The sequence below is a fragment of the Triturus cristatus genome, chromosome 7 (genome assembly GCF_964204655.1).
Source record: "Triturus cristatus chromosome 7, aTriCri1.1, whole genome shotgun sequence".
NCBI lineage: Eukaryota > Metazoa > Chordata > Amphibia > Caudata > Salamandridae > Triturus > Triturus cristatus.
The window spans coordinates 364,087,673-364,106,256 of NC_140590.1; the positions used below are offsets into that span (position 1 = coordinate 364,087,673).

Consider the following 18,584-nt stretch of genomic DNA (forward strand, 5'->3'; position numbering starts at 1 on the left):
CTGTCAGCCTCAGTGTGGTCTTCCCGCAAACTTTTTGCCTTCCTCCTCCATTTTCTACATCACTCCAAGGGCTAGTTGGCTGGCCTCCTGAACTGAAGAATCTGGCACACAACAGGCTTCCAACAACCGTGCTCCTGCACCTTGACTCTGCCACCTGTGTGTCTTGCAAGCAGTGCCAACCCATTTCAGGATCCTTGGGAGTGGGCCTAAGGTGATCTGCCAGCCTCTGTGGATCCTGCGGAACTGATGCATCTCCTCTGCTGCTCGGTTCAACCCCAAGTACAACTGATGCATCGGTGCTACTGAGTGGATCAGAACTGTTGCAAAGACCCACATGGAATCCCAGCCTGTCACCGCATCGGAACCGTCAGTGCACGATGCATACCTTGTCAACAACTGCATCGAAGACAACTGCAGACTTTGCATCACAACCTCACAGCTCATAGAGCCGATGCATCGCCTCGACTGCGCAACACATCCTCGACGTCGGTCTTCGCATAGCTAGACCTTGTCAATGGGGTAGTTGACTCTGCCGCAGGATTTTGCATCATAGGCTCGATGCATTTCAGAACCGAGGCTTCGCTTCGGCTGCTCAATACATTTTTAACGCAGATCCTTGCAAAGCTCCTCTAACCAGGATTTAAGGTCACTGTGTTCAGCGAGCCTATCTGGGTCCCTGTGGCTGGCCCGCACTACATCGCAGTCAATCTTAACTTGTGACTTTGTCCCAGTCTGGTGCGACCAGATAACCACAGTTGGCACTTTACACTTCTTGGTGCCATTTTTACTAAAATCTTTAAAATTAAATATCTCCAGTTCTGCTGATTGAATTTTTGTTGTATTAAAAAATACTATACTTATATAAATCTGTTCTGGGATCCTTATGTGGTGTGTTTTCACTGTTTACTGTTTAAATTGTAACACAAATAATGTACATGTTGCCTCTGAGTTAAGCCTGACTGCTCTGTGCCAAACTACCTGACGGTTGAGCCCAGGTTAATTTATGGTTTGCTTATGACTTCATCCTGAGAAGAATTGTAATTGCTGTTTGAGATGGGTTTCACCCCCCTCAACCAATAACCCAACATAGCATTTATCAAGAACTCCACGTAAGCGGTTGAGTCAACCATGGCGGTATCTACCTACCGTTGAGAGGAGAGCTCACCTATGATGAAGCATAGCTTGTGGGTGAGGTGGCCTCCCCAAATCTCTTAGGATACTTGCAAGTTTTCAGAGGGTGTCACTTGTCTCCTTGCCAGACTCTAGAACTTGTGGTGTGTGATTATTGCTTCTAGAGAGGATGTGCATGGGTCTTTTAGCCTCTCTCTCTCCCATGGTGTACACAGTCAATTTTTTCCTGTAAGTAGACAATTGTTCGTGGTAGTTGAGTGCATATGAAAAGCTTTCTGTGGATACCTCGTCTTGGTCCTAGTCTTAGGGAGATCGACAGCTGTCAGTTCCAGAATCAAGGAAGCCTCACAAGCCATGCAGGCCATACCAATCTATGTTTTCAACGTATTGTAATGTAATGTAAGGTGGCTTTGTAACGCCCTGCTTGCCATCCGTGAGGGTATCAAGGATCAAAGAGGACACTTCATCTTTGATTTTTAGGCAAGCTGGGCAGGCACCAGCTACATTTAGAAACACAACATTCAAAGATTTAGGCACCATAGAGTCTGGAATCCAAGATAGAAGGAAACCTTATTGGAACATGAGAAAACCACCACAAATACGAAGTTCATCTTTCTTGCTGGCAGAGAATCTTTGTTGCTTATCCCTGCATCTTTTGGAGTGGTCCAATTAGGCCGAAAATTATTATGATGCCTTAGATAGAAAACATAAGACAGAAACTGCAGAAATGGGTGGTGGGAACAGAACAGGAACACTCTTACGCCATCTTGCTTGCATTGTGCTCAGAGCCATGAACTCATTAAGATGTACTTTAAAAGTGCATTGAGACACTTTAACCACTATTGACCCATGCCAGACAGTCCATCGAGGCCAGGACTGGTACCCAATTGAGATGAACTGTTTTGCCCCTCTCAGAGGAAGTGAATGTTCCCGTGTTCCTGCAGAAACGGACCCTATCTCAGACAGTGGCCAGGGCCAGTGTAGTCCTACCGGGGAAACAAATTTTCAAGACATGCCATTTGATCTCTTCTAATAAGCGGAATCCCAACAGGTAGAACAGTTCAAAGAAATTGGTCTCTCAATCCTTCTCCAAATTTGAACGCAAGAGCCCCATATACCTCAGAAGGACCAGAAACATGTATCACAATGCTAGTTAGGAAACATTCATTACTTTTGTTCAACCTTTGGACCAGAGACTGGAAATTGACATATACTATTGATCTGCAGTGTATCTAACACCAATCCCTACACTACCTTTTCTAGCTAAGAATTAAGTCTCCTAGACTATGGAAACTAAGCTATTCTTGGATACCTGTTAAGACAATAGTATTCATTGCCCTGTGCCAGGAGGTAGAACACACAATTCATCACTGATACTTCCCAGTGCTCCCTACAAACTAAAGAGCCTGTAGTAAAAGCATGACATAGTTCACCAGAGGAGCATGTCCTTGTTGGCGCCCACTTGCCTCTTCTACACTTCAGATGGACCACTTTCATGACAAATGCATTTTAAGGGCCAGTGCGTACTTCTAAAAAGGCATCTCACACCTTATATGATATAGCACATGCTTTGAACTAGCTTCCACCTGCTCGGTCATCAAATGGCAAGGTTGAGGATGTTGGATATGAACACTTTCCTTCTAGTGAATGGATGTTTTATGTTTTCACAAAATGTTTTGCATATACTGCAGTTGTGTTTGCTATCTAATAATTTTTCCTTATTTTTCTATTTTTCTAATTTATTTATTAACTTGAAATAAATTAGCTGTATCATTGAACATGGTATACAGAAACACTGTCTGACGTAGAAATAGTGACCTAAATATTGTTTTCAAATATATCTTCACATTAGTTGTAGATTTTCTATTTTATATCCAGTTGGGCGATATTGTTTTAACTCCAGTCAAATCTTGGACCCTGAGGATAAAAAAAAACCATACCATACAAACAGAAGTGAAAATAGTTCTGTTTTAACTGTGGGAACTGTTTGCATTATTGGGTATAAAGATATGCCTCATACAGTGCTGTTAATGCAATTAAATCAAGAGATTAACGAAAGAGATTTCGCATTTTACGATTAGGAGTAATCTGATTCTATAACTCAAGCTTACCTTATACCTCACCACATTCTTCTGCTCTCCCCGGCCCTGTAGCCTACTCACCTACACACTCGTGTGCATTGCTCGGTGTGGCTCTCTGCCAGGGACGGTCATAGTAGAATGGCTTGCAGGTGTCGCACTCGGGACCGGCTGTATGGTGTTGGCACTGGCATGTCAGCTCGCCCTGGCTGACAACACATCGTGATGCATGTCCATTGCACTTGCACCTTCCACCAACCTGGAGCTCCGACACACCATAGAATGCCGTTTTCCTGCGGATACCCAACTTCTTGCCAGCGTGCATCCGACTGAAGACCACCCGGATGTCTGTGGCAGTCACCCAGTCTTGGAGCACCGGGCTGTACTCAAACCGACGAGCAGATGGACGCCCATCCAATGGCATGAAGGCCACTAGACCTCCAGTAAGTGGCTTAACACCTGTTTGGTAGTCTGTGCAGGTAGCCTCATGTTGCATTGGCTTGGTGATGGCATTGACTGTGGCTTGGCCATAGACCCGCCGACAGTGTGCTGAATAGTACTGGAAAGGTACCCAAGTCTTGCCATGGTCCATAGACTTGTAGATGGCCATGGATTCCGGACGTGGGGAGCAGAAGCGGACGCTAAGGTACACAAGCTCAAACCGGCGTCCAAGTGGCAGTGTCAAGTTAATGCTCTGAGGATATTTCACCCCGCCTTCTGACCTCCAGCATGTCTTGGCATCAGGATCAGTGATGTAGGCTGGTGGGAATGAAGTCTCGAGGCTTGACTGGTCACACAGCACGCACCTCCGTGATGTGTGGTTGACAGGCTGCAAGAAAGAGCAGAGCTTCTGGGGCCACCGGCCACAGGTGCTGGTGGCTGTCACCTCTCGCCCCTGGGCCACGTTGATAAAATCGGGAATGCAGTAGTTGGGGCGCTGCTTGGCATCGTAGCAGGCGTCGTCCAGTGTTTTAGGCTTTGGGGTAGCTCGGTTTGACTGATGTTCCTGCTGCTGACTCCCCCCAGGCACCAGGCTCAGCAGGGATATGTAAAAAGGGATGATCAGAGCCCACAGCACTCGAGGCATGTCAGACTGGTCAGGATGTTGGGAACATCACCTGCGTGAAAGAAATGAAGAGAGACAAAGACAGTGAGAGCCATGCTTTAATGTCTATTTGACGTCCATAGGCCTATACACACCACGAGCATGTTCAGGGTATTTCTAAAAGAAGGCGGTCCCCCTTGAGCCCTCCCTTCCTGCATCCCTTTCTGTTCTCTCCTTTTGCTAAATTCTTTCTCATTTTCACTTTTATTTCTATCTTATGTTTTATTTATTTCTTCATCCTCTTCTTCACTTTGCTCCCTCTTCAAGGAGCTTGCACTTCACTGCCCTTCCTCTTGCTATGAGCTTTTGGACCCCACCTCATGGATAGGGTGACGAGATATGGTTTTATTTGTCTAATTCAGTTCATCAAAGTTTGTTATTGCCTAATGATGTTTATAGTAATCAAATGACGTTTACGATTTACTCACATAACAGTTATATATGAGAGCAGTTTCTTGATACAAGGGGTGGCAAATAACTAAGTTTATGAATAAAGGTGCATATATTTGAATGATAATTAGTCATGCTCTGACGTGGCAATGAATTGTGCTGTTAACATGGGTGAATCACAAACGCTCTTCAATCGTTGCCACATACGCAGGTTTCGCAGTGTTTTCTCGTGCATACATTGTCCTCGTTAGCCCATACATCAAAAATCATAAAGCACAACCTTGTGAATATGGGATTGTCTGGTCATGCATTTACACCTTGAAAATCTGGTAGATGAACTCAAGTGCATTTGCTCACAATGGCAGCCTATAAAAACGCAGGGATGGAGCAGATCAAGGTAGGAAAATCAGATGCGGAAGGACACTGTGATGGACTAAAGAGCGCCCTGCCCATGAACCCGGAACATGGACAACATGCCGGCTGCGCGCTCCATGGCTAGCACGAGGAGATGTGCGAGGGAGCGGGACACATGTCTAAATATTGCAGAGAAAAGGAAGCAGGGTCCTTCTAACCCCTGCTTAGAAAGGGGTATTTTTCTAATAATCCCCTGTGCTAATGCTTCACTCATCATTACTAAAAATGACTTGCCATTCTGCATGACCTAGGTAATAAAAGTTTCTAATACTGTGGTTCTTGTGCTCTTTTTACATCACAAAGAATGCAGATCACCGTCCACGACCCTGAAAGGCTTCCAGGCTTCTCTGGACTCATACAGCCCTCACGGCTTAGTGCTCGGAGGGCCAATGCGACTCTTGTTCTTCGAGCTCTGTGGGCTCACAGGCATTCTAGAGTCAGATCAAAAGAGAAAACCTCCTTATTTAAAAAATCCATTGACTCACAACAGTCTCCCTTCCCTCTCATTCTCCCTTTAGCTCTTCTTCAAATTATTGTCATCTCTTTTCTTTCAAATATGCACCAGTCTTTCTTTTTCTAAATTTCTCTTCTCTCACGTCTGTTTTTTATCGTCTGTTCTTTTGCACTTTTTTCCAGTCCCATTTTTACACCATGCTGATCCTCTGTATTCTAATTTCTTTCTTCCATCAGAACCGTTTTGGTACCATGTGGTCACTTTTCTTATTTTCCTCTTACTATTCATTCCCTGCCTGCCCACAGAAGCAAAGAGCCATAAGGGTTTAGCAGACTTTATCCAGATTTCTCTGTTGCCCGCTCCTATCACTGGGAGAGAAGAAGGCAAGCCTTGTGTCACTGAATTATCCTGGTTCTACATAATAGTTATACAAGGTTTGAAATATGCTGGAGTGATTGGGGATGGTCCAACAGGAGGCAGGATTGTTGTAATACAGCAATCATTTATTGGAAATGTCCAGAACAATAGACTACTGTTAAAAGTATTTATCTTTTGAAGTAAAACAACCTATTGAGTAAAATAATCAAAAAAAGTTCAAGATGAAAGAAACTCCCATAGCCAATGAATGATATGGGCTGCATTGCAACTGAGGACCACTAGAACATTTGGCGACATGAAGTACAACTGTCATCTAGGGCAGGCCCGTGGGGCAAGACGGCAACATGGGAGTCTTTGATGGTGCCTGTCAGACAATACTAGCAGAGACACAATTGTTTACTTAATTTTGTCTATTTTTTCTGATATTGTATATACTGCTTCCTCCGTTCTATACCATAAAATTTGATGTGATAAATTCAATCGTTGGTATTGGTGGTCCTTTACCTTCAGACAGCACATTAACCCTTTACATTGCTATTACGCACAATATTATCCTAACAGATAATACCAGTCCACATGAACCATTGTTTCTGAAAGTATATTGCAGATATGAGCACAAAGGAAAACAGACCATCCACAGGTGCACTGACTGTGTGCCACATAGATGTGGTGCAGTCATTCAGCCTCCAAGAGCATTACTTGGGAGGGATGCCCATAGGGCCCAGGCAACACCCAAGGCATTTCACTATAGGAGGGTGCAGTCAATCACTGCATCTGTGAGTGGGTGGGGGGACCGCTGCCCCCTTTAAAAGAAAGGACAAACTGCCATCTGCACTGAAAGGTGGACCAGTGATTTTAAAGAGCTGGTCCACCTTTTACTAATGTGCTGTTCACAGAGTAGGTACGAGTTGGAGCCTGCTCTGTGAAGAGTGCATTTGCTGCCATATGGCGCACTCTCCTGGTCATAAATTCACTTATATGTTTTACAGTGGCGGCTCGCAGAGGGAGAGCTGCGGGCGGTGGGGCGAGGCGGGGGAGGGCAGGGTGGGGGTGTAGTGGAGTCGGACATACGACAGCAAGGCGTAAAGTAAGTAACTAAATAACTAAAACTGCGAGCCGCCACTAATGTTTTATAGCTGAGGCTTTGTTTTTATATATTGTACTTCATGCAGAAGTGATAGTGATTTGACAATGTAATGAGAACTATTCTTAGCATAACCATGTATCCACAACACACAGACACATATATGTTTCAGCAGCATAATAGCTACTTTTGTAGTTCAACAATCTATTTTATATCATAATACAAACACTTTGGGGGTCTAACTGCATTTTGTAGTACGTGAAGAAGTACTATACCAGAACTACTCCTGTCTTAAAAAATTATATTCACAAAGCTAAGGACAGTGACCTTTGCCTGTCCTATATCTATGTGCTTCTCCCCAGACATAAGTATATTTCTTAGGTGTAAATGTGGGATGGACCAGGGGTTAAGGAAATGTAAGGAGGGATTTAGGGGTGGACATGCTGATGCAAACATACACCCGCAAAAGAGTGAGATCATTACTTGTCACACACTACTAACGTTAGTGCAGCCCTAAAGGGCTTCTCTACCCCTCACCGCCAGTATCCATGTTGCTTTGTAATGCCATATGCTTCTCTGGTGTTGCCATGTGCTTCTTTGCTTTGCTGTGTGCTTCTGTGCTCCCACCCAGTGTCTGTGTTGCACTGTTTCACCAGATGCTTCTCTGCCCTTTACCCCTGGTCTTCATGTTGCTCTGTATTTCCCTGTACTTCTGTGCTCCTTCCTATCATCCTCCTTGGACTACGTGTAGCTGTGTCTCACCCTGTGCTTCTGTGTCCCCCCGTCTCTGTGTTGCTCTCCCCCACCATGTACTTCTGTGCTTTCCCTTCCCCTGTGACGCTTTGTCTTACTGTGTGCTTCACTGAACCCCCTGTGCTGTTTTCATTCCCTGTGTTGCTTCTTCTTCCGCTCGTGTCCCCCATTTTGCTTCCCTGCTCACCCACATCCCCCGTTTTGCTTCTGCATTCATCCTCAGCATTTTTCCCCTCTTTTTACTTACTGATTTAAACTAGATCAGAATTTGTTTTTAAAACATCTTCTTCCTCTGGGTCTGGTGGCTTAGGGGACTGTGCAGCCACTGTAGGGGCCTATGTTTGACCACATGGTCACTGGTTCACATCCTGGCAGTTTCACTCAGCCTTTCATCTTTCGGAGGTCAATAAAATGAGTACCAAATCCACCATTGATTTGGGTTATGAACACCTGTTATTCAGTGCCAAGATACCCTTGGGTGAATTTGCGCTTTACAAATACATGTAATGTTATTTTGCATGTGTGCGCGCTCCTACAAATTAACGCACCCATCACATCAATTTTTTATAAAAATTCATCAGCTGCAGTGCATGTGCAGGATGGCTAAAACCCATTTGCAAAGCCACCAGTCCCAATTGCGAGACCAATTTGCTTTGCCAATACTTGTTTCTTATACACTTGCTTAAACTATTCCTTACCTCTAGCGCTATCTTTTCCCTTCTTGTTCCCCTTCAAACTTACTTTTACATCGGGATACCCCCTTACCCCTTTCTCTTAGAATAACTCTTTTTATGTTTTAGCCTTATTTCCTTCTGCTAAGCTTTGCCAGTTACCCATACCCTTTGCATTATTTATTTGTGTATTTTCATAATCTTGATTTTTTTACGACAATTTTGTCCCCGACATTTATACTCCGAGCTGTAGCTCCTTCCACTGACCTTTCATTTTCTGCTTATTTTCTTCACCTTCTATACAGCACCAACAATCGACTACTGTCTGCTTCAACGCACCAAGCCTTCCTTCACCTAAATATTGCTGGTTCCCTTTGCTACATCCCTTTTTGGGATACTCCTATCCAATTTGTCTCTCTCGTCCCCCTTCTCCTCCCCCTGAGCGCCTCTAGGATCTGGCATTGTTTTTTTATATTTTATTCAGACTATAGATGATAGGATAATGGCTGTACCACGCTGGCCAAGTTAAATCGCCTCTCCACAGCGCAGGCACGGACTGCATTAGCCCAGCTGAAGGAGACAGATGGGATATTAACCCATTACAAAAGCAGGACAGGCGGGCGGGTGACTGGGACGAGCTGTCAGACGCGCCTCTGCACATGGAGTCTGGGAGCCTGATATAGCCCGCCGTGATCTGTTTGTTTCCTTTGCACTGGTCAACCTTCGTGTCACTCAAAAACATTCTTGGCTGGTTCACAAAGGCATCTGAGCACCAACTTAAAGGAGTACTCAGGTAGTATATTTTTACCTACCCTGACATGAATTTGTGATTTGACCCCAAAACATCTAAAATGGAAATGTTCAGGGAATATTTATACACAGTTCTTTTTCACAATCACATGTACGAGTACATACAACTGTACATTTGTAGTATTAACTCCTGGTCTCATAAATGCTTTTGTGAATTGGACCCCTTGTGTCTGAACCCTGGGCTGATATTTTCACAAGTCAATACTCTTATGAAGTGCATTCATCAGTTTTGGAAGTTTACGTACATATTGTTAAAAAAAAGTACTTTCGACTCAATGTCAACTGTCAGCACAACTTTTGACCATCAAATCAATATTTGGTTAAATACTAAAAATTGCTGCTGGAACAGTAACAAACCTTAAGTTTATCAGTTATAACAAACGAATGAGATTATATAGGGTATAATGTTATGTTATAAGCATTTATATACCTATACTATTTCATAGAGAGATCGGCAGTCGGGATGGAGATCTATGCATGGTAAAGTATAGAGAAAAATAAAAAACCATTATTTAAATAAAATATAAATTTTAGAATATTTTATGCTGAAAATTAATGTAAACTCATTTTATATGTTTACCTTAAATATAGGAAAAATAAGAAATGCTACATCACTATTAAATTAATTGAGAATTACAATTTTAATCAATCAAGATATATTAAATACAAATACAATTATTTTTCTGAAGTTTAATTAAAAAGACATTCCCATCCAAATAAATATATTTTTTAATGTACATTAATAATTATTAAAAGTGTTGTACAGAATAACTTTAAACTAATTTGTTTTAAAATACATTTTATTGTTACATTACTTTCTGAAACTCAAATTAGGGTATTAAAATATTTTATAATTGAATAATATGTACTATTTGTATATACTTTTTAGCAATAATTTGTATTTATTTATATGTTTAGCTCTTTTAAATAGTTAACTGAATGTAACATTATTTCCTCTGGGTTTTATTTTAAGTCTATACTTTATTTCTATTGGAGAGTGCCAGCGGTTCGCCATATTGAGTGTTGGGCTTACTGTTTTTTAGTCGTCACTTACACTCAGAGATGGTAAATAATGAAAAATAGTAAACTTACTCAAAACTGTAAACTTACTCAAACGTGTAAATTACCTTTGTGAATCAGGCCCTCATTGTATAGTAACTTTGTCCACCACATGGGGGAGCCCTCTTGGAGCTTCTTTTGATGTGGTTTTATATGGTGCTTCATAGCACAACTTTGATTTATTTAGTGTTGTAAGTAACCAGTGTTACTATTACTCAACCTATGGCACTCAATGTATTGATTTCCCAAGAATGCAACTTGAGCCTCTCTAGGGCAGTTTGTAAGGCTCTCTCCTACGATAAAATGTTGTATAACTTCCTCAGAGCAGTTTTATTGGTTGAGTGGTCTGGAGCCTGCGAGGCCCATCATGCTGTAAAAGTAGCCCTTTTTAATTCAACTTCTCTGGAGTGTTCTCTTTGCCCTTTATGGCCAGTGCAGCTCATTGCCAATGTACCTTAAGGTTCTTGTTGTATTTGTCACGGAACCACACGCTCTTCAGACTGTCCCTGGGACCAAATCTACCTTGCAACCCAGCCATGCGCTGCAAGCCACCTCCTACTGTCTTTTCAAGATAGTTGCTCTTTCCATTCATAGGCCTGAACCTGCAGCCTTTGGTGGAAACTGGAGAGTTGTTGAGAGGGCCCAGTGTGTGAGGTCATCTCCTCGGGCATAAGTTCAGTGTTAAGGACATCTCAGCTAAGGAGGACACTCGATCTTGGCTCAGGAGGACATTGGACGCTCTGAGATGTGGTGGGCCTCAGACTGCAGGGTGCGGGCGCGAGGAACCCATCCTCGCCCCGCCTGAGGCCTATCTCTTCGCCTTGTTAAGGGTTGATAGGCGCATAGAGATCTGTCGACTCCGCTATGTACGCTCATCATTCACTGCTTAGTGATGACAGACCCATCTGCTGCGTATCACAGTCTCCGCTCGCCCAACCTTGTGCGATCACACTGCCTGCGTTGCAAGATGCACGATCCCGCTCGCGCTTATTAACCTATACATGTCACCATGGAATGTTAGATCAATCTACTTAATGGACAATGGCCTCACAGCTCTGAGGATTCCTTCCACATAGGAACATTCTCACAGAGCACCCCCTCCCCCATGCTCCTTTCATATGGTTGCAATGTATTTATTTATTTTTGGGCGGAATTTGCTGCGTCCTGCCCTGGAGGGGAAACCCACCTGCGTTATTTCAAGACATTCGTGGGCTATTTCAATGACCATTACGTCGAAACGCTGCCAGCTGAGGAGGCAGTGGGCAGTGGGCACGCAGAGTGCCCCTTTGGGCGGACTGAGCAGGAAGGACTAAATTTGAAAATGACGAAGACCCGGAAGCGGGCCGCGACCTGTTCCTGTCTCGACAGGCCTGGGGTGTGCAGGCCGGCTTAGGGCTTGTTGGAAAAGCCAAGGCAAGGCGCTGCGGGGCTGTTGACGGAGGAACCCGATGCTGCCGTTGGGAAATAGAGCATTAATATGGCGGTGACCCCGACGGGCCCCTATTAGCCCTTTTCGCAGTTCCAGTTGTCTTTAGGCCTTACAATAATAGCAAGGGAAAGTCACGGGTGTAGAAGGAATGCGGTTTCTCCATGTCCTGCCTGCGTATGTTTTTAAAGAGTGCCTGTCTTGATCCTTCAGCCCGCCAAGGAAAACAGCGACTGACAGCTATTTGGACCGGATCAACCTGTCGATGTCGACAGAGTGCGTATTTAGACAGCTTCAGACGAGCCGTGACTAGATGACATGGTCGGTTTGAGGCGCTTGTCGGGTGATATCGGCACCTGGAGAAGAAGGCAGCTGCACATTAGAAACTTTTCACGGCGAGTTTGCAGATTCGGTGACGGGCGCGAGCCCCTCTCTGAAAGATCCCGCGCTGCAGCAAACATGTCATGTGCCCCATTTCAAGCGAGGCACATCCTCTCCCAGCCCCACACTTCCTGTTTGGGCAGTAAACAAAATCCCCAATTTGGGTGTTGTGGACCCCCCAAACCTTTGGGCCGCGGAGCTACTGCACATGCTGCCGTATTGATAGTTATGACCCTGGAAAATATGGCAGAGCTGGACTGGGGTCAGTCACATGTCAAGCACAGTCCGGGCTTGCGGCTGACTCCAAACTTAAATGCATTAAAAGGGGGCCGGCCGACCCCCCAAGATCCTCTGCAATACTCAAAAAATCCTCAACAAAATACGTGGTCGTTTCCACATGTATACAGTTCGTATACATTTACGTCTACGTGACCACTTCGCCATTAAGTTAGTCTGTGCCATATTTCAGCGTTATGGAAAAATTCTAGGATATTGTCATAGTCCAGTCCAGAAAATGTAGCCTTGTAGGTACTACCGCCTTTAGTTTACAATTCTCCACGTTCTCCATTATTAGCAAGTATGTAAAGGCAACCCCTTTGGAACATATGGAATTTGAGCAATGCAGGTGGGACTTCATATGTTGTATCCAGGATCAGACTGTTCGATTAAGAGGGGAAAAACGAGGACTTGACTGCAAGACTTCTAGCTCCAAAGACAACAACTTAGGGCAACTTTCTCGTGAACTTGATGTATGATCACTAATGCACAGTAAAGTCCATAGTCTTCTGTAGGAAATCGGGCACATTTTTGTTTTCATTTTGAGTTTTTATCCTTCCCATGAGGGAATATAATTATGAAATCTGATGCTGAATGTCTTGTAGACCGTTAGGTCACAGACATTTACCACGTCCGGCAGGTGTTTAAAAAACAGTCTGCGACCTTCCTCAAGTCCCTGTACTATTTAATGCCGGCCATTAATTTTGTAAACGAAAAAGTACAAAAAGAGTGAATGCTGGAAAGAAAAACACACTTCAGGGACTAGAGGTGACAATGCATTGGCGGTAGCGAAAATAGAAGTGACATTTATATTGAGCCGGGCTCCCGCCAGTCAAGAAACGTAACCTGGGTTTTAAATTGCAGGGAAATATGAGGATTTTGTTTCCACGTACCTTCGAGTAAGACTCGACAGTTTGCGAACACGGCATATATTCTAATTTGAATAAGGTAATTTTGAACTACAGTTTATGATTCTCTCCAGCAGAGATGCTCACAGTCGTGTCTCCATGGGTATACTTTTCTGCAGCTGCAAACTCCCCAGTTTTATTAATTTTCAAAACGTTTGTTTCTTAGACTAACGCTAACATTTTCTTAATTCAAATTAAATTCTGTTTTATCTAAAAGTTTGAAATAAACGGGAGTATGCCACGAAAATACATTAAGATGTATGAAAGTGGTTTTAAGGGAAAAAGCAGACCAACATTATTTAATTAACAAAAACGAAAATTTTGGAACTGTTAAGTACATTGTTAATAAAGGTAAACTTGTGGCACATACATAATTCCGTATTTCCATACACTTACAGTGAAAGACTTCCAGCTCAAAAATACTGTACATAGCAAAAGGTATTCTTATCCACATTGACTTGGCAGTCACTTGGTAGGTTTAGCCTAGAGACAGCTTTAGCTGTTTTGTCAGCCTCATGTTTTCCAACAATTCCTAGCAAAAAACACACACACACACACACACACATATATATATATATACATGTATATATGCACACACACATGCACACACATATATATATATATATTTTTTTAAAGTTCCGTGAAGATTCCTCAAACGATGCAAAATCTATTAATGAAACAAAAACACTCTTAGTGTGGATGACCTAACTATAACTCCATAGTAGCAACATGTTCTGAATTTCTTTTCCACCATTTTTTCTGTATTGGTAAGCAAAGTTGCTAGGGGAATTAATATGGAAAAACAATATTTTGGGCCTGCCTTTTCTCGCTCCCTTGGCTTGATGGATTGCCCTGAAACCTTCCAAGAATATACGTAACTGGAAGGTGAGGTGCAAAACCACATAGCAAATAAATACATGATAGCGTCTAGATTCCCCGGATGGCTCGACTTGTCAACTCAGGCAGTAATAGTCTGCAGGCGCCAGGTAGCAATATGCAGGCAAGATTTGAGATGTAGCCTCAAGTATGCAAGGATTCTCAGCTGAAATGCATTATATGTAAATGTACAACTTACTTTTCATTGCGGATGTACTAAAAAAAATTAACTGAACCTCGAATATTTGGCGTGTGAGTGAGTCTGGCCCTATTTGTGAGCAATGTGTCTCACTTTGGATACATTAAGGCATTAACTCCTTCAAAAACAAGTTAAATTACTACTTAGGAACACATTTCCGTCCTAAGTCTCACAATCTGACTCATGATCTACGCTCATGATTATTACTAGACTTTCAGAACTTGCCTACTATCTAATCAACTTGTCCTAGTGATATTACCTGTCTGATTTTGTGAAATTACAATTATATTGCTGCTTACTTTCTTATCTGTTCTCTTTTCTTTTGTCCTGATCTTCTGTAAAGCGCTCTGATACCTTCACGGGTAATGTTTGCGCTATATACAATTTTATAAATAAATACATATATATTAGCGATTAGTGGGGTAGCCAAATCTGCCTCTGTGTAGTTATAGTTAGGTCAGAGTTTCTATAGGAAGAGTGTTTTTTGTTTTGGTAATAATTTTGCCTCCTTTTGACGAGTCTTTATGAACATTTTCCCAAAAAAGGTTAATCCACCTCAGCTCCTTCCTGAAAGATTTCAGGGTGATCCAGTATTCTAAGGGAGGAAGAAAAAGCGAGGCCCAAAACATTGCATTCCCATGTAAAGGAGAGATATGATGAATTAGAAAGTACAAACATGAGATGACATGGATCACAATCACATGCGTGAGCTGTCACTGCTGCACTGTCATTTTTAAATGTACCATGCCATAGTGCTCTCTCTATTTGATGCTCTGCTTTACAGAGTGGAAATAATTACAATATTGGTAAAGCTTCTCAAAGTCTCTCTCGCCTTACCCCCATTTTCCTTACAACAAATTATTTCTCTTTAGAAGCTTTGATGGGATCTTGAGGAACATTTTTTAAAACGTTTGATGCCCTGCTATTTTTTATTTACTTGACCCTCAGTCTTCCAAACATTCCCATGTTTTCCAAACACTACTCCCATTCTCCCCCTGGTGTGATGCCACATCCAAATGTTGATCCTCCTCACCCTAATCCTGTTGCAGCCTTTGTTATTGGTTTTCCTCTCTCCTTTATTTACTTCTTTGCTATAAAAGAGCCATGCCCTATAAAGAGACGCTTGTTGTTGCCTATGCTCCTTCGCCTCAAGTTTCTCTCTCTTTCGCCCTAAATCTCTCCATCCCTCTGTAGGCCCTCCTTGAGCTAATCCCTATTCAGCAAGGAGTGTAGACGAATAAAGCAGTTTTGCCAACTCATATCGATTGGTGGCACGTATACGATTCATGCCTTTGTTGTGACCAAAATGGCCGCACAAACACCAGATGCAGAAAGACGTGACCCGACTTCAACTGTCCACTTCATTTCATAGAACGCACTTCAACTTACAGTTGTCTTTTGAAAAACACAAAATATTGAAGCAAAGCGCAGAGGTCGAGAGAGTGTTAAAGCTTTGCGCAGAAAAGGGACAGACATACTGAATGTTCCCACAGCTTGAATCCAGAAAAACCAGCAGTGGGCCAACGCAGAGTCGCTGCTTATGTTTGTCTTCTGATATAGTACAAAGCAGAGACTTCTTCACAGTGAGTTAAAATTTACACTCAGCAAGATATACTGCGCAGAGGTTTACTACACATGAAATTAGTATTTCACACTCACAAGCATGCCTTGACTTGGCATCTAAAGGTAGAAACTGGCTGCATGGATGGGACTTATGGTGTTGGTTGTTTATTATGAAATACATTTGTATTGAGATGGCCCGGAATAAGTCCAATGGTTTAATTAGATAGGAGGAATTTGGGTACAACCTAAGGGTTCATTACCTTGCAGAGTCCTGTTTCTATGTGCAACATAACAACAGAAGTCCCTTTCTCTGCCTTCTGACTCTAGGCACTAAAGGGTCTATTCAAAAATGTAACTTTACAGATGAGTAAATCTACAGGTGTAAATTTACTCTCACACTTTGTAGGATATTTAATTATTTTGGCTATTCACTATTTCTGAGTGTAAATGTATCACCAAGTGTAAACTAACAAGTGTCCACCCGCTGAAACATGATGTGGAGCCAAATTTACCAGTGTAAATTTAGTACATTCAAAAAGTACCTGGAGAAAAGAAATATATATATGTTCTTGTTTCCACATGATCATGGTGTTGTTCTGCGCAAAATGTTAAGCCTGTTGGCTTAACTATGGGTGCAAGCCTGTTGGCTTAACATTTTGCCCAGAACAACACCATGATCATGTGGAAACAAGAATTGATCTATATAAATACACAAGGAAATTCAAAATAAAAAAAGTTTTTTGCAAAGACACCACATATAGCTAACCAACCAATCAGGCAAGAACATATCAACTTGGACATGGAGGATGCTACAAGTTTAAAGACAACATATGATTTGTTATTGGATCTAAATGATGAGGAGATGACGGAAACACAGATATTAGAAAATCTAGATATCAGCATGGTGAAACACAAAGGATCAGGTTTGAAACCTAAATCTGAATTCTGTCCTTCCCTAAGCCCAGGCAATAGAATTGATCAATTCTACGATTTAGTAGTAGCAGAACTGGAGACAATGGAGAATACAACCTCAAACAGACAGGAAAACTTAACAAAAAAGAGAGAATTGCATTAGAAAATCTCATGAAGAATGAAAAAATAACAATTAAACCAGCCGATAAAGGTGGAAATGAAGTCATTTTAAACACCACAGACTACATAAAGGAAGCCACGAGACAACTTGGAGACATGAAAAACTACATACAACTATCATCCAATCCAATTAATGAATTAACATCGGAGGTAGAATCCAAAATCAAGATTTGGAAAAATGATGGCCTATTGAGCAATGAAGAGGCCCAATTTCTTTTCAATAACAGTCCGGTGATGCCCACCATCTATTTCCTTCCAAAAGTCCATATGACCCTCATAGATCCTCAAGGGAGACCCATCATCTCTAGTTGTAACTCCTGATATGAGAACATCTCCATCTATGTGGACCAATATCTTGCACCCATAATAACCAAATTGAGTTCCTACATTAAAGACACTCGTGGCTTTTTAAGAACACTAACAAACATGGGATGGCAAAAGGGGTTATACTTAGTTACCATCGATGTGGTATCTTTGTATAGTTCCATTGACCATGAAATCGGATTGAAAGCTGTGGGCTATTTTCTACGCCAGAGAAACATTCAGGAGCTAAAGCACATGAAGATGTTAATGGAAATGGTAGAACTATGTTTAAGGAACAATATCTTGCTTTTCAATCAGAAAGTTTACACCTAAAAGTGTGAAACTGCTATGGGGATATCATTTTCACCAAGCTATGGCAACCTCACCATGGGTTGGTGAGAAAAATTAATAGCATGGAATGAGAAAAATGAAAGATACACAACCAAAATAGAAATGTGGCTGAGGTATATAGATGACCTCTTCCTCATTTGGAACGGCAGCCCGATGAATTTAAAGAATACTTCAACATCTTAAACACCAATGAAGAGGGCTTGAAGTTCACCTATAACATTAGTTCCAAAATAATTCAATATTTGGATGTCACAGTGTACAAAGAGATAAATCAGATACAAACGAAAACATATCGTAAACCGACAGCAACCAACAGTATACTCCACGGCACAAGCTTTCATCCCACAAATCTGAAAGAAGTATCCCCTACGGGGAATTCATTAGGATGAGGAGAAACTGTTTGGTAGATGAGATTGCAGAAAAGAACTTTGAAGAAACAGAGAGACGATTCATGAGAAGGGGATACAAACATAGAGATGTACAAGAAGGCCTAAAAAGGGCAAAAACTGTGTCAAGGCTAACACTCTGATAAATAAAAGAAAAACTAAAACGGAGGACACAACACAGTTAATTCAAACTTACAGTAAAGAAAGTTATAAAATCAAAAAGATTTTGCAAAATTACTGGAATGTATTGGAGAAGGACCCTGATATTGGTAAAACCATTGGACCAAGACCCAATGTAACATATCGCAAAGCAGCATCTTTGAAAGATAAACTTGTAAATAGCCACTTCTCAAAGAAAAAAACAACTACATGGCTGACAGAAAAACAACAAGCATGGGGACGCTAGGAGGCACACTAGCGAATGGTCGCCTTCGTGTAAGGCTCCCGCAGTTCGGCGACATTTATCCTTCCAGAACTCCTTAATTGGCGACCCAGA

At 42.2% G+C, this 18,584-nt stretch overlaps 1 protein-coding gene across 1 annotated transcript in view; it reads right to left on the reverse strand.

Moving 5' to 3' along the window:
* The window catches only part of LOC146809682 (netrin-1-like), a 250,479-nt gene that overhangs the window by 49,167 nt on the left and 182,728 nt on the right, over positions 1-18,584 (reverse strand). The window contains exon 2 of the mRNA XM_085616529.1: positions 3,294-4,327. Within this exon, the coding sequence (XP_085472655.1) occupies positions 3,294-4,296 (1,003 nt within the window). The 5' untranslated portion in view covers positions 4,297-4,327. The remainder of the gene's footprint in view (positions 1-3,293; positions 4,328-18,584) is intronic.